The sequence below is a fragment of the Gopherus evgoodei genome, chromosome 10 (assembly GCF_007399415.2).
Source record: "Gopherus evgoodei ecotype Sinaloan lineage chromosome 10, rGopEvg1_v1.p, whole genome shotgun sequence".
Lineage (NCBI taxonomy): Eukaryota > Metazoa > Chordata > Testudines > Testudinidae > Gopherus > Gopherus evgoodei.
The window spans coordinates 81,576,345-81,592,400 of NC_044331.1; the positions used below are offsets into that span (position 1 = coordinate 81,576,345).

The window sequence follows — 16,056 nt, forward strand, 5'->3', positions numbered from 1 at the left end:
GGTACCAAACCCAAAGTGCATCTCAGAAGGAGAAAGCCATGCTCCTCTTAAAATCTATGGGATCTGCATCACCTTCATCTTCCAGATCTAAGCGTGCCACTGAACGTAAGTGGAGGAGCGTTAAAATTAACAATGGGCCAATCACGGGTTTGGTTCAGTTCGGATAATCACTCGGTGATCTGGGGGTAGCATTTTCAAAAGCTTCTACAAGACCTAGGAGCCCAAGTCCTTTATAACCGCCACCTGGCCCCTCCCCACCTGAGCTTCATCTCTAATTAAGCTTGTATCTCCTCACCCCCAGCTGGCACTAAGTAGCACAATTGGCCTCTCATACCCTGCCTGGGGAGCATACCACACCCCAAGGTCATTTGCGGGCATAGGGCAGGGAAGAATCTCTCCCTCTTGGGAAAAATCTTATTGAATTCAACGGGGAGAAAAACTATCAAGGTTCTGTAGAAATGTAGTAGGATGTCTATAGAAATAATGACAAAAGCTCTAGAGTGAAACAGAGAATGAACCATTTTTATGAACTAGGATTCCCATACGGTTTCTGCAGCAGGGAGATAATTCTCTATCCACTTCTGTAGAATGGTTCAAAAATCCACATAGAACTGTTATCATTCCCTGTTAAATTCTATAAGACTTTTCTACCAGGGCTATGAGATATCATGATAGGACTTGTGGGGGGTGGAGGAAGGAAAACTACAGTGTTCCGTAACAGGAACTATTGTGATCCTGGGATGCATAAACAGAGGAATCTCAAGTAGGAGCAAAAAGGTTGTTTTATCTCTGCATTTGGCACTGGAGCGACCACTGCTAGAACACTGGGTCCAGTTCTGGTGCCCATAGTTCAAAAAGGATGAAGGATGATAAATTGCAGAGGGGTCAGAGATGAGCCACGAGGATGATTAAAGGATCAGAAAACCTGCCTTTTAGTGACAGACTCAAAGGGCTCAAACTACTTAGCTTAACAAAGAGGAGGCTAAGGGGTGACTTGATCACAGCCTGTAAGTATCTACCCGATGAACACATGTCTAATAATGGGCTTTTTAGTCTAGCAGAGAAAGATCTAACAGGAGCCAATGCCTGGAAGTTGAAACTAGAGAAATTCAGACTGGAAATACAGCAGAAAGTTTTGACAGTGATGGTAATTAACCACTGGAACAATTTAGCACACGTCAGAATGGATTCTCAGTCACTGGCAATTTTTCAATGAAGAGTGGATGTTTTTCTAATAGATCTCCTCTAGGTATTATTTGGGGGAAATTCTCTGGCCTGGGTTATACAGGAGGTCAGATTACATGTTCGCAATGGCCCCGTCTTCTGGTCTTAGAATCTATGAATCTGTGAAATCTTTCCCTGTCTACTAATTCTATCAACAGAATGCAAGTCTGAATCGATCACCGCCAGCACCATCCAAGACCCCCTCTTCATTGTGTATTATGACACTAAGGGTCAGTTTGATACATGCTTGAGTAACGAGGTTTTGAAAGCCAACCTGGTTCCGTTGCTGGAGCACCCTCTCACAGAGGAGTACCTTGATATCATGAAAAGAAAACTCAGTGAGGTAACAAAGACTATCACAAAATAAGACAATAAAAGGCAGCTGATCTCCAAGTTAATACACGGCCTTTCCAAGCAGGGAGAGCTCAGTTTGTAGGTGATTTTCATCCTTGGGAATAAGCGTCGTGGGGAAAGATTTCTGACAAGAGCAGAGTACGTGCATGTTGGGTGGGGGGTGTTGGGATGCTCATTTCTACATCCTGAAGGACTATAACAGTCTATGTGCTGGCTGGAGGAGTGGGTGTTTCTTAGCACATCTGTACCCAGCCCTTATAAGGATGGGGAGGACCACTGCCTGAGGAAGTAACTCTGGGAGTAGATTCAGGACTCTCTCTGTGCTTCCTGCCTCTGGGAGAAAGGAAATAGCAACACCAGAAGCATAAGGGGAGCTGCTTCTGTCCCCTCTCCCACTAATACATAGACGTGGTTGTGTTGTTTACTGAACTCAGGCCTGTGTCTTTATTCCGGGGACTCTGCCCTCCTGTGCTAACCCCTACTAAACAGATCACGAGTCACATAACCAGAGTGCATCCTCTGTGTCACTGTGCCTTCTGCGGCCCTTGTGCTGGAGGAGAAGTGGTTGCCGAAAGCTACTCCAGTCACCTTGCCTGGAGGCACAATTTTTTGACCTGCTCCCTCAGGGATGAGTTCACTTCTCACTGCAAGGAACATGCAGAGAGTCCGGTTCGGGCCAAGTTCTCCTGTCCCCTCGGTGCTGTCGCACAATTTGAGCGATGATGAAAACTGCCAGGGGGATGATGCAGAAATCATTCAAAAACAGCATGTCTGAACTCAAAGAGGGATCCAGGCTGAACTTTGCAGCTCGGGTCCATCCGTTGTTAAACAACGATGTGATCTACATTTATCATCCGTAGTTCTTTAGGTATCATTCTCTGTAGGGGGTGGGGTTGGGCCGGGGACAGTCATGTAGGGGAGAGTTCTGGAGAGATGCAAGGAGGGCTGTGAAGATCAGTGGGAGAAAGGGGGAAGGAAGAGGGAATGGTGATTAGCACTGGAGGAGGAAGAGGGTATCATGGAGAGGAAGTCAAATGGTTGGGGGGTGAAGCGAGGAACTGAACCAAGGGAAGTGAGAGAATGGAAAATCAGAGCTGGAGAATGGGCCAGGATGAGCGCAGAGTGGTCCAGAAGAGCCTGCACTGAGTGTCTGTCCGGGTAGATGTTGGTAGTCTGCAATGTTACTCCTGTGCCTGATTTCGGGACGTTGGCTGCCCATATGACTAGGGCACCTCAACTCAGTACCCACAGGGATTCACCATCAGAAATCAAGCCACAGCAATTACAAGGAGACAGCGCCCCAGTGGGAGCAGGAAGGTAGTGGTAAAAGTAAGGTGGGGATAGAAGCCAAGAGGATTCTGTGTCTGGTGGTGAGCGAGAGAGAGAAACAAGATTTCTTGTTACACTTTAAACCAGTGTGAATTAGCCTCCTGCTCTAGATATCCATGTTCCACAGACATCTAGCTGTTCAGCACATTCAGTGATATTCCTTTTGCTAACGAGTCACCCTGGACCTTCCAGATTTACCCCGCTGGGATCCCAGAGGACCAGTTAAAGCTGTTTGGTCAGTTATCACGCCGCTACGACGGGAACGAGATCAGCACGTGGAGAGTGACATCCAGTGACACACTATCAGCCTTACTGGATCCGGCAGGCGGACGCTGGAAGGCAGCTGGGGTAAAAATGCCAGTGGCTGTTAACATAGCTATTGATGCACTAGAGCAAGACAGCGTGATCCCACAGTCAGCAGCAGATAGAGAAGGGAGAGGGTGGCATTAAGTATATGGAGGGGTTTGCAAGTCTAAGGGGCGCAGTGTCCTTTGCTGACAGAAGTGAAAGCTTTGGCATTGTTGCTTTCTTGCTAGTTTCACTCTCTTAAATACAATGGCACCGATTTTCTCCTGCTCCACGCACAGATTCTCATGGCACATTTTCACCAGTTTTAAAGCAGCTTATGGGCTGCTCTACCTTACTCCACTGGCTATTGCCTCCATGCGACTCTGCCCCCATTGAGAATTGATGTAGCATGGGCACACTCCCCCTCCTCCCCGCCCCACACCCTAGACCAGGCTACGGAGGGGCAATGGAAGTAGGAGCCAGATGTGCTGGTTTCCTTTACGCAAGGAGAACTTTCAACTGCCTGGTTAGGGCCAGATTCTACCATCTTGTGCTGATGCAGCAGAGCAAAGTAGCTGGAACAGATAGAGAATCCTAGCCAATATTTAGAAAGATGGTTACAACACAGGATTCGATTTAACAGGCCTGGTGTGAAAGGTGAGTTTTGGGGAGAGGTATTTGACGGAGAGGATGCAGCTAGAACTTGTAGAGGGCCAAGGAGACTCTCCCAGGGGCATTGGCCAGCAGGCGTAGATGGGGAAGAGTCTGGATTTACATTCCTCCTCTTTTCATCTTGGCTGCATGGGCTAGAATGAGTCTGTTTCTGACAGCCACAGCTTTGATCATTGAAAGGATTCAGTGTTTGTAGCAGTTATTATACTACTCTTGTGTGTTTTTTATAGGGAGGGTTTGTATTCCCTAAATAAATTCTCCTTCTTTAATTTTGTTTTCCAGGCCAAGCAACTGATCACTAGATACACGGACCTGGGGGGCACATTAACTGGACCCTTACTTCAGAAAATTGGGGGTAGAGATCTGTGTGGTCTGGACGATGATCAGATTAATAAAATAAGCCCAGAAGCAATTGGGTAAATCACCTTTAGAAATGGAACGGGCACTTTAATTTCACGAGTGAATCTTTAGATTCACGTTAGTGCTGAGTAGTGTTGGACAAAACTCCACTCTTTCAGAGTGTGTTGTAACAAGTGCTCCTGAAAACCCTCCAGATTCTGGACACCTCTTGGGTCTGCAAAGCTGGGCTGGAGAGGTCATGGGAGTCAGGCAGCCTGGGTTTTAGGTGTGATTCTACCACTGACTAACTGTGTGACCATTGGCAAAACACTTAACCTCTCTGTGCCTTCACACAAGTAACCCTTGCCAAGGAACTGATCACTTGGAGTAAGGAATACTTATGCTAGTAAGAGTTGCTAGATTTGCCTGCTATGGAGCAGAGCTGGTTGTAGGATCCCATTAGGGGGAGGGGGAACGCTGTGGATACTTTGGGGCCTGTGTGTAGCTATTTTAAAAAACAAACAACATTCCAAGTCCAGAGGCTAATTGGACCCCTACAAAATCTGGTATTTTCAGGGCTTTAAAAAGTGCAATTTGGATACTGCGTCGGTATCTGCTGTTCCACTGCTTAACACTGGATAACTGTACATATTTTGGACTTTCTGACACTTTGGGGCCCCTGGAATATATATTTTTGGGGGGAAATGTCCCCTTTGCCCCACCCCCTCCACCGTTAGTGACAGCCCTGCTCAAATGTTAGAACTATGGGTAGGAACAAAAAATTGCAATAAACGTGGAGAGAAAATGCCAAAAAACAACGGGAGCCAGCTAATTGGCAAATGGTCATTCTGAGGGAGTCTTGGGGTTATGCTGAAAAATTGAGATACGTGCTTGCACTCTGATATGGTAGCAAAAAAGAGCCATGCGATTTTGGGCTGTTCATGCAGAAACATCATAGGCCAGATTGCTTGCTGTGCTGAGTTCATACTCTGCAGAGTGGCCACCAGGAGCCACTGGCCCTGCCACCATTCTCAGTTTATTAGCCCATATTCACAGGATCAGGACGCTTGCCATATTTAGGATCAAGGAGTCAATCGTCCGTTCAGTTAGCTATGGATCTTGGGAGGGTTCATATGGTCACAGGATTGGGCCTTTGTTTGCTCTCATTCTGGGCAGGAGCCACAGATTGTGACGTGCGACTTTCTCTTCATCTAGGACTGCTGGGAAATTAGACATTTCTTCTTGTTCCCAAAGCAAGAAGGACCGGCTGTATGCAAAAGCCCGTGATGCATTTGCCAGCCAAACTGGAACCAGTGCTTACTACCCTTTAATTCAGCCATATTTAGGTAGGTATTTAAACTTTTCCCTTCTTTTATTCTAGTGCAGTTGATGCAGGACTGACCCTCCCCTGCCCCCTGCATAGATTGCCATAACTAGCAGAGATAGGGGGAGCTTTTTAGGCACTGGATTGGTGTTTGTAAAAGACATGCAGTAACAGCCCTGCTCCCTACTTGGAAAATGCTACCATATCTGCAAGTTTATTAGAAATCCTACCTATTTTTATTAAGGTGGAGCTCCAATAAAGGACCTGGAACACTTAGCAGGATCTAATATTGCCATGGATATCGACACATTTACTTCCTTAAAACCCAGTGAACTGCAGGTATGTTACATGCATTCATTGCATGCTCCTGAAACTGCTGGCTAATGTCTAGTAGAAGACCCCAATTCCATTACTAGAGACTCTTCCAACTGTCTTGCTACGGTCAGGATCTCTAGAGGAATGTCCATCAATGCAATGCACGGAACAGCCGATGGAGTGAGGGATCAAGAGAGAAAGGGGGGTTGTATTATCTATTATGCCGGTAGCACCACTGACGCGTGTAGAAAGCTTTACACGTTCACTGTCAGGAAGCACTGACGATCTAAGTAAACCGAGAATGTAACTTCACAGGAAAGAGGCCGCGCAATTATGCTTAGCAAGCATTAGCGTCAAGGCTCTTGCCCAATCAGAACTGGATGGGAGGGATTTGGGATGCTGTATCTTTAATACATAGTTTTTTTAATGTTGTTACTTTGTGATCATATTAGAAAAAGTAGCCTCCGGTAACACTGCCTGTTTATGAAGCTGAACTATTTTCACAAATGCATTGCAGGCCCTCAGTGTCCAGAATGTGAAAAATTTGCTTGGTGTAAACCTCCCTGATCTAAAACGAGCTGAAAATCATCCAGCTGTGACCAGCTGGATCCAGAGGCACTATCAGTTGGAATTGGACAGCGTCCTGGGCATCGGTCTGCACGGAGGAATGTCCGAGCCAGTCTCAATGGCAACAGCTAGCACTGGGACTTCTGCTACCCCTGATACCAGCGCAATCCCACCTGCCAGCACCTACAGTGTCAACCCCCCCCACGACACCACCTCCCTACCTGCTCTCATTGCCCCACTTGCTACCATCCACAATACCACCACCACCTCCCCACCTGCTACCGCCTACAATGACACCACCACCTCCAACACCACCTCCCCACCTGCTCTCATTGCCCCACTTGCTACCATCCACAATACCAGCACCACCTCCCCACCTGCTACCGCCTACAATGACACCACCACCTCCAACACCACCTTCCTACCTGCTATGACCACCCCACTTGCTATCAGCCACAATACCACTACTACCCACAACACCACCTCCCCACCTGCTACCACCCACAATAACACCACCATCCATAACACCACTTCCTCACCTGCTACCACCTACAATGACACCATCCCCCACAACACCACTTCCCTACCTGCTATTATCACCCCATTTGCTACCATCCACAATACCACTAGTATCGACAACACCACCTCCCCACCTGCTACCACCTACAATGTCATTACCTCTTACAACACCACCTCCCCACCTGCTACCACCCACAATAACACCACCATCCATAACACCACTTCCTCACCTGCTACCACCTACAATGACACCACCATCCACAACACCACCTCCCCACCTGCTACCACCTATGACACCATCCCCCACAACACCACTTCCCTACCTGCTATTATCACCCCATTTGCTACCATCCACAATACCACTAGTATCGACAACACCACCTCCCCACTTGCTACCACCTACAATGTCATTACCTCTTACAACACCACTTCTCCACCTGCTACCACCTACAATACCACCACCACCCACAACACCACTTCCCTACCTGCTCTCATTGCCCCACTTGCTACCATCCACAATACCACCACCACCTCCCCACCTGCTATCACCTACAATGACACCACCACCCCCAACACCACCTTCCTACCTGCTATGACCACCCCACTTGCTACCATCCAGAATACCACTACTACCCACAACACCACTTCCTCACTTGCTACCACCTACAATAACACCACCATCCACAACACCACCTCCTCACCTGCTACCACCTATGACACCATCCCCCACAACACCACTTCCCTACCTGCTATCATCACCCCATTTGCTACCATCCACAATACCGTTAGTATCAACAACACCACCTCCCCACCTGCTACCACCTACAATGACACCACCACCTCCAACACCACCTTCCTACCTGCTATGACCACCCCACTTGCTATCAGCCACAATAGCACTACTACCCACAACACCACTTCCTCACCTGCTACCACCCACAATAACACCACCATCCACAACACCACCTCCCCACCTGCTACCACCCACAATAACACCACCATCCATAACACCACTTCCTCACCTGCTACCACCCACAATAACACCACCATCCACAACACCACCTCCCCACCTGCTACCACCCACAATAACACCACCATCCACAACACCACTTCCTCACCTGCTACCACCTATGACACCATCCCCCACAACACCACTTCCCTACCTGTTATGATTACCCCACTTTCTGCCATCTACAATACCACTACTATCCACAACACTACTTCCCCACCTGCTACCACCTACAATGTCATTACCCCCTACAATACCACTTCTCCACCTGCTACCACCTACAATACCACCACCACCCACAACATCACTTTCCCACCTGCTATTATCACTCCACTTGCTACCGTCCACAATACCACCACCACCTCCCCACCTGCTATCACCTACAATGACACCACCACCCCCAACACCACCTTCCTACCTGCTATGACCACCCCACTTGCTACCAACCACAATACCACTACTACCCACAACACCACTTTGCTGCCTGCTACCACCCGTAATATCACCATCCTACCTGCTACTATCCACACTACCATGTCCCCAGCTACTATTATCACCACAACTAGCATCACCCACAATACCACAGCCCTACCTGCTACCTCCCGACCTGGCCCCACCCACAACACCACCTTAATCGCCTCCCATAAGAAGCCTGTCACTCCCCCACAGCCCAGCCCAAACTCCACCTCCCCATCTCCCATCACCTCCACATCCACTCAAAAGACTGTCCTCACCCCAGCTGGCAGCACCACAAGATTCACTAGCAAGTCAACCCCTGCCTCAACAGCTACCACTCCCACAAGCCCTGGCAAGACAGCTGTTCCCCCTGCACCGGCCATCACTGTGTCTTCCACAACCATGATCACCCCCAAGACAGCCACTAAAAATCCAGCTACTGACACGACATGGCCACCAAAGCCACTTCCACCAGGATACATCATTCTTGAACCGGTTACCGGTATGTATCTGTACAATGCACGAAAATTAGGAAGAAGGAAAGTCTCAGGAAACAATCCTGGTGAAAAAATACCCCGTGACTAACGTGGTCATTTGAGTCTCTCAATGACCAGCACCAGAATATGCGTTCTGTTATTAGTAAGGCACTTGTTATAGCTGGTAGCAAATGAAGCAATGACACCCCACTGGGGAGTGCTATCATTTCACACTATGAAATGTGCTGCCGCCAGATACCACATGCATTGGAGTGCAGTCAGGCATGTCTTAGCACATATTTACACATGCTCTGGGTATGTCTTCACTGCACAGTTCCCATGGGCTCTTAGCAAGTGCAACTTCCCCTGCCATTCACACCAAAAAACCTCACACCAGGGTTTGGAGGTGCTTTGAGCTTAGATTGTCTGACACGGCTGGGGGAGTGGGGATTTGAGCCTAGGCTGCAAGTTCACATGGGCTGGAATCCACCCACTTTGCAGAATAATTATTTGAATGTTGATAGTCCCCCAATGCCTTCCCACAATCCCCCTGGAAGGACAGACAATTGACGCAGTTGACTGGGAAAGAATCCCAGCGCGCCGCAGCACCATTCCCCTAGGCCCACATGGGCGAGTGAGGAAGTGGGAATGCGTGTAGGGGAGGCTCATGCCTGGGCTGGGCTAAGCAGGGTGCCAGGGTAATTGTGCAGTGTAGATATAGATGTATATTGGGGCCCCAGCCTCTGCCGATGTGAGCTAGTATTGCTTAACTGACCTTAGTGAAGCTGTTCCTAGTTACATCTGCTGACCATGTTTTTGGTGCATTTAGAGCTCCTGAAGAGAGATTTTAACAGCCCTTAGGGTCCCCTAACCACACACCAAGTATATTAAAGGCTGAAGCTGCTGTAAGGCAGTGTCCTCATACTGACCCAGCCAAGGGCCCATCCCTGAGCTGAAGAAACTCTCTCTGAGACAGAGGGGAGATCAGTGTCCGCTGACCGTCAGCCCTTGGCCTTTTTGCTAAGGCCGCCTGCAGCAGGATCCATGAGTCACACATTATAATATTGTTCGCTCAAATATACCTGCATGACTGATACCCCAAACTCATTGCACATGGCCCACTGAATCAGACAGTATTGTTGGTCATTATGGAGCGGGTGTATAATATACGGGGTTGGGAGGTGAAGCCACGGGAGCTGAATTGGCGATAGCCTTGTCACAGCTGGGCTGGTGCGCAGGTGGGTAATTACACAGACAAATTTTTAAATGGCTTTTGTTCGAAAATGCTCTGCTGTTATATAGTACAAAGAGCTGGCATCTCTCGTCAGTGTAGACGGGTGTGGCTCTACTGAATTCAGCAGGTTTACTCCTGCCTTACATCTGTAACACCACCGCCCCAGCTGCCATGCCCCAGTGTGAGAGGAAAACCTGTCCTTTCATGTAGCGTAAGTTCTAATCCACCACGCTCCTCACCTGTTGGTCGCTGTTGCACAGCTATGTGACCTTAGGGGCCTGTAGGGACAATAGGTGATGTAGGCCAAAAGGCAACTCCTCTCTGGCTACATAAAATCCCGCCAGGAATGCCTGAATGCCATACACAATACCGCTCCCATCACCCCTTTGGGCATTTGGGTCTGACCACGCTGACCATATGGACACGCCAAGTAATTTTTATTCTTTCCATCATCCAGCGTCAGGATCCAAACCAGCTTTCCATTTGCTGCATGCCTTCTCCGTTACCATCGGAATCTCCTTGTTGAGCAGGTTTCTCTAATGCCACCGTCACAGGCTCTGCCTCCACCATGTTCCTCCTTCCTTTAGTTCCTCCCCTGACTGAAACTAGCTGAGATGGCAGCTGCAGACATTTCATATCCCACCCCCCCACAAGGGAAGCAGCGACACCATGAAAAGCAGAGACGCACAGTGTATCAAGCAGCTGTAGCACCGTCACTCTGGTTCCCTGGGGCAACGCAATCATCCCTCAGAAAAGGGAAAGCCCATTAGCACTACACCAAACAGCACACTGTGAGTGTTGTCGCTCAGCTGTTCGGAGAGAAGAGCAGTACAAGAATCTCATGCCAGGACCAGGAGCAGCAGCATGCTGAAAATCCCCAAAGGACCCTTCATATCAGCTCACTTTGCCCCATCCATGGGTATGCAAAGCCTTCTCCAGCTGAACTCCCAAGGCCAAGCCCTCCTCAGGAGCAGCACCTGATGCCTACTCTGCATCTCCTTGGTCAGCAAGGGTGAAGCCAGCCCATAGGGTTACCTAGAGGAAAGTCCAGTTGTGAGGAAGGTTGCAGGAAGTAAAGGACACGGGCTGAAATACCGATTCAGTTTGAAATAAACGGGGCTATGGTAGGCAGATGCATTACTGATGTAACTCCACTGGTTTCAACAGAGTGACGCTGGTGATGAATTTGACCCACTGTTCTGTGCCCGACACATTAACTACGCGTGGTTACAAATAAAACTGATAAGGCCAAGTCCTTGGCTGGCATAAATTGCTGCACTGCCATTGAAGCTAAGGGAGCTGCAGCAATTTACCCCACCAGTGAATAATGTTATCAGGGGTGGGTGCGGGGAATCACCATTTTTCCAGCCCAAAAATACAAGTCAAAATAAAGTCAGATGAATGGGAGTTCTAGGCTCCCATTACAACAATCTGGACCTCTCCACCATGCTGGGGTCTTTTATCCGCTGGGCATCGGGTGTCACCATATGGCTAACAGGAACCTATCCAGCTTCAGTTCCAAAATCTTTAGAATTTCAGGCTGCGAGGCAGGCATGCGCCTGGAAGACGTACAAGCCTACTAGATAAATACTAGTCATAATACTATGATCAATTGTATTGTGGTTGGGTTGGGCTCCATATTGATCTGACAAGGGGCTCCACTCTGCCACCCTTACTTACATGGAGCAGGACTGGAGCCCATAAGTAGTCCCACTGGAAACACAATTGAAACTCATGGGGTAAGTCACTGCCCACTGTAAGAGGCGCAGAATTGGGTCTATTATTCTTGCTCTATAAACACAGTAGTGTCATGTGTCCATCTGATGGCTCTGCCAGAAATCCCATAGATGTATTTAATTTGTTTTAGTTTGGACTTATGAGAGATCTTTGATCAGGATTTGTTCAAGCCATGCCAAAGCCACTTGGGTGGGAACATTTATTAAAAAGAGTGTATATGGATTATCATTTTACTGCTGTATAGGTAACATCAGGCAAAGTATTTTACTTTTTCCTAACCATAGATGTCCCTTGATGTGTACAATGCTTTCAGTTTAAGCTGTCTTTCTGCTTAGTTTTAATAAAATATACCAGTTCCTTTCAGAGATTGTTTTGAGTTTCTCCACCTGTTTAGAAATGCAGTTGCTATTTCTGTATATCTCCTCCAACCAGGCTTGAATTCTCAGTCTTATATGCCAATAACTCTCCTATAAATTCTCCCCAATGAAGTGAACAGAAGGGAAAAATTGGGAAGGGAACCTCAGAGTTGGTCTCGTCCCTCCAGGTCCTCTACCTTCATGGTTTCTTACATAATGGGTTGAAGAGATTCTTATACATCTTCTTGCTGGGGGCAAGTCAATGGTGCTAGGAGACTGAGTGAGTGCTCATCCATGTGAGGAAAGGTTGCACAGTGTAGCCAGAAGTGAGCAGTGACTCGTAGGGCTTTCATTAAACGTGCAAGTGAAGTGGTCAGAGGCAAAACACGTGGGTGTTAGTGTGATAGCTGTCTATCCCCACCACTCCATCCCAGGTTTTGCACAATGTCCAGTCCATGCTGGAACAAGCCATTTTGGAGCTGTTAGTTCTATAGAGATCTCCAGCTAGGACTGACCATTTCAATAAACCTGCAAAATTATTTACCGTACTGCTGAGATCCGTCATATTCAAAGTTGTGGTGACCTGTGGCACAGCACTGTGTCTCTCATACTCACTGAAACCATACAAATGTGTAAACGGTGACACTTCCAAGCTGGAAATCCTCATTGACCCATGAGCATTTGCTCCTATGTTATCAGAAAAACGAGGCATTTAAACAACATTAATGGGAAGCAAAAGGTCTAGCTTGCATAGCTATATGCTTGGATGAAATACATTGGTATATCCCTCTGGAATGCCTTTATTTTTTTCTTCCTCTCTCTGGTTTTAACCAGAAATTCCATCTTGGACCTGAGAAACCTTCCCACTGAGAGTTTTGTTGAACCTAGTACATGCCATGAAGTTCTGGTTCGACAAAAATCAGTGTTTTCTGATGAAAAGCTGACGCACTGAACATTCCCCAGCCTGCTCTGCTTTTAATCCTGCAGCCCAGCTTCAGAGGCTGCCCCTGCTGAGAAAGATCCTTTATTGCTTCCTGAACATCTGGATTGTCCTCAGCTCCCCTGCAAGTGACATCAGCGGCAGGAGAAGTAGGGGCAACTGAGCTTTCCACTCCACCACCACTTCTCTCCACTAGGGCTAGGGGACCCTGGCTGGGGCCACAGGAAGTGAGTGGCACCCTCGTGACAGCATCCTAGCTGGCCACCAAGCGCCCATCCTGATCCTCTCAGAGCATCAGCAGCAGAATAGGAGACCAGGGGCTGTCTGACTTTCTTACCATCTCTGTGCCCCAACCAAGTCAAGGGAAACTAGTCAGTGACACCAGATCTCAATGGCTCCCAGGTACTCTATTCCACAACTGCTGCCCATAAAGAAGAGGAAAACATGGCTAACATCTGTCACATCTCTCTAGGATTATAGAACATGCAGCATGCAGTGGGGCCTGGTTATAGCCACAGGTCTGTATTTACAAGGACCACCAGGGTGTGCACACAACAACCCGATCTTACATTTGCCCTCTCATCCTATTCCAGCCCCAGGGTTTGTCGCAATCACTCATTGAGCCGTGGCCTTATTTAGACTGTGAGGTTGGTAGGATGGGCTCTGCGTCTCCTTTCCTCTTCCAGCAGGCACTGGCATGCTCCAGCATGGCAAAATAATGATATCGTCTTGTTAAATAAAGGTGTGTGTCATTTAAAGCAAAAGGCTCAGGGCATGATAATTAATCAATCAGTGCACATCTCAGGATCATGTCAAGCAGAGGTTCCTGAGTGCATTCTTCCCCTCCTGGGAAAGCTGGTCCAACATGCTTAGGTGACTCATTGAGGCTGGTAGGGACAATACCACCTTTTCAGTGCTCACTGAGGTGCAAAATAGCTGAGTGTTGAGAAGAGGATTAAACTCTCCCCAGCCAGAAGGAGACCAGGGCTGAAAAACTTCAGCTTTCGCTAGCAAGGCGAGAGAGAAGAGTAACAGACACATTTGGGCTTCCTGACTGTTTATTTTGGCCAATACTCACAAAACAATGTAGACCCTGGTCTGTGCATCGCAGAATGGAGCATGGCGCTATTAATCCTGCCGTCTTGCTTCTGCAATTTTCAACCCAGTTCCTTTATATTTTTTTAAAAACCACCCAATGATTTCCATGCCCAGTCCACAGAGCCTTGCAGCGGGCAAACAGCAAGCTTTCGATAAATTCTTAAGCATGCACAATATCCTGATACCAGCCCATCCTCTAACCCCTTTGCCTACTGGGCTAATACCATACAGTTTATGTAGTAAGATTATGATTATTTATTATATGCATTCTGTGGTAAGATCTATGGGCCCCAGTGGACCAGGATCCCATGGTGCTAGGTGCTGTACAAATGCAGAGCAAGCAGAGGGTCCCTGCCCGGAAGAGCTCACAATCTTGTTTTCAAACTGAATGAATAAAAAAAGGAAAGCAGCTAAGATGGCTCCTGCTCTCCCACATGCTGCCTGCTGATATAGGGTTTTCCCTGCAGTTGTATGTTTCTGGGTCTTCCTGTGACACACTGTAGAGAAATCAAGATTTAGTTCCCCTTTCCTGTTTGCTGGGGTGAAGCTTTTCATGACAGGAATGAAGTCAGGAGAACACTTAGGAGCAGCGCAGGCAGTAAGTGGAACATGCTGACGCTGGTCCTCAGAAAGGCTGATGTTGGCTCTAGAGAAACGAGACGAAATGTAACTGCCAAGGAACTGAACACTCAGCCATCATCATTTCCTGTCCTCTCTGGGTAACATCCAGGGAAGATCTGCAACCCCCTGACTAGGACTTTGGGACAACTGAAATATCCCTTCCAAATTATCCATCCCAGATTTCACCGAACATCCAACACATGCTAGAATGGGACATTTTGGAAGTGTTTAGCTGGTTCTATTCAGTCCTCCAGATAGAATGAATGTTTTCAATAAAGCTGTTGGATTATTTATCTTAATATGGGGCCTTACTGCACAGATTCAAAGTCCTGGGGAATTATGGCACAGCATCATGCAGTCAGATATGCTTTACTGACATGCAACTGTAACCCACATGCCTTCTGGGTGTGGTGCTCTGTCCCTTCTACTGGCACCGGGACCGCTTACAGGGAGATTAATGCATCTACCCTACAGCCTTAGCTAAGGGCCACATGGCTTTTAGCGCATGCAATAGGGGCTCATGCATTTAGCTCCAGAGACCCCAGGTTCAATCCTGCCCAACGACGACTGGGGTCTGTCGGCGTTACACAATTGTGAAACTTCTGAACCAGAAATGATCACAATTGTTCCCCACTCTATGAGAAAAAGGTGCATCTAAGCACAGTTGATGGAAACCAAAAGCAGTGTATTTCATACCTTCGAACTTGGGTGGAATACTGATATATCCATCTGGTATTCCCCCAGTGAGCCCAATGCCCAGTTTATCCAGCTCTGACTGTCTCTGCAATCGGATCCAGTCCTTTACAGGTGAATTGTATTGTTGTTTTTTCAGTTCTTCAAGATTTAGTCCCAGCAAACCCTTGATATCGTCAGCTGTTAGATTCTAAGGGAAAAGCAAATTAGAACAGTTGAGGGCAACTGTATTGTATTTCAAAACGGGCTTCTCTATTGTAAATAAAATGTAATATGACCAATAACATTTCTGGCCCAGCCCAAAGCTAGAAGGCTTGGGAAGTAACCTTTTGGGGGCAGGCATTAACTTTAAAAAAGTGTTTGTAGAGTGCTTAGCACAATGGGGTCTCTACCGCTGCTGCTACTGCTAGAGAGCCTGATCTTGGGAGATTCCTGAAATCTGGACAAACATCCAAAATGAAGCTCCAAACCAAATCTGCCTCCATTTGGAGGCAGCATCCCCCAG

The 16,056-nt window shown here is 47.7% G+C and overlaps 2 protein-coding genes across 2 annotated transcripts in view; one reads left to right on the top strand and one right to left on the bottom strand.

The window, feature by feature from the left end:
• Positions 1 to 38: 38 nt before the first annotated feature.
• On the top strand, positions 39 to 11,669 carry LOC115659260 (mucin-2-like). The gene is made up of 8 exons (XM_030579199.1): positions 39 to 105; positions 1,383 to 1,567; positions 3,100 to 3,255; positions 4,150 to 4,283; positions 5,422 to 5,552; positions 5,775 to 5,869; positions 6,363 to 8,898; positions 10,564 to 11,669. Exons 1-8 carry the CDS (start codon positions 39 to 41, stop codon positions 10,644 to 10,646), a joined length of 3,387 nt encoding a protein of 1,128 aa, XP_030435059.1. The 3' UTR covers positions 10,647 to 11,669.
• A 2,524-nt stretch (positions 11,670 to 14,193) lies between these two features.
• Positions 14,194 to 16,056, bottom strand: part of LOC115658956 — a 44,370-nt gene continuing 42,507 nt past the window's right edge. The window contains exons 28-29 of the mRNA XM_030578546.1: positions 15,555 to 15,741; positions 14,194 to 14,883 (exon numbers count right to left, since the gene is read on the bottom strand). Coding sequence (XP_030434406.1) covers positions 14,789 to 14,883; positions 15,555 to 15,741 — 282 coding nt within the window. The 3' untranslated portion in view covers positions 14,194 to 14,788. The remainder of the gene's footprint in view (positions 14,884 to 15,554; positions 15,742 to 16,056) is intronic.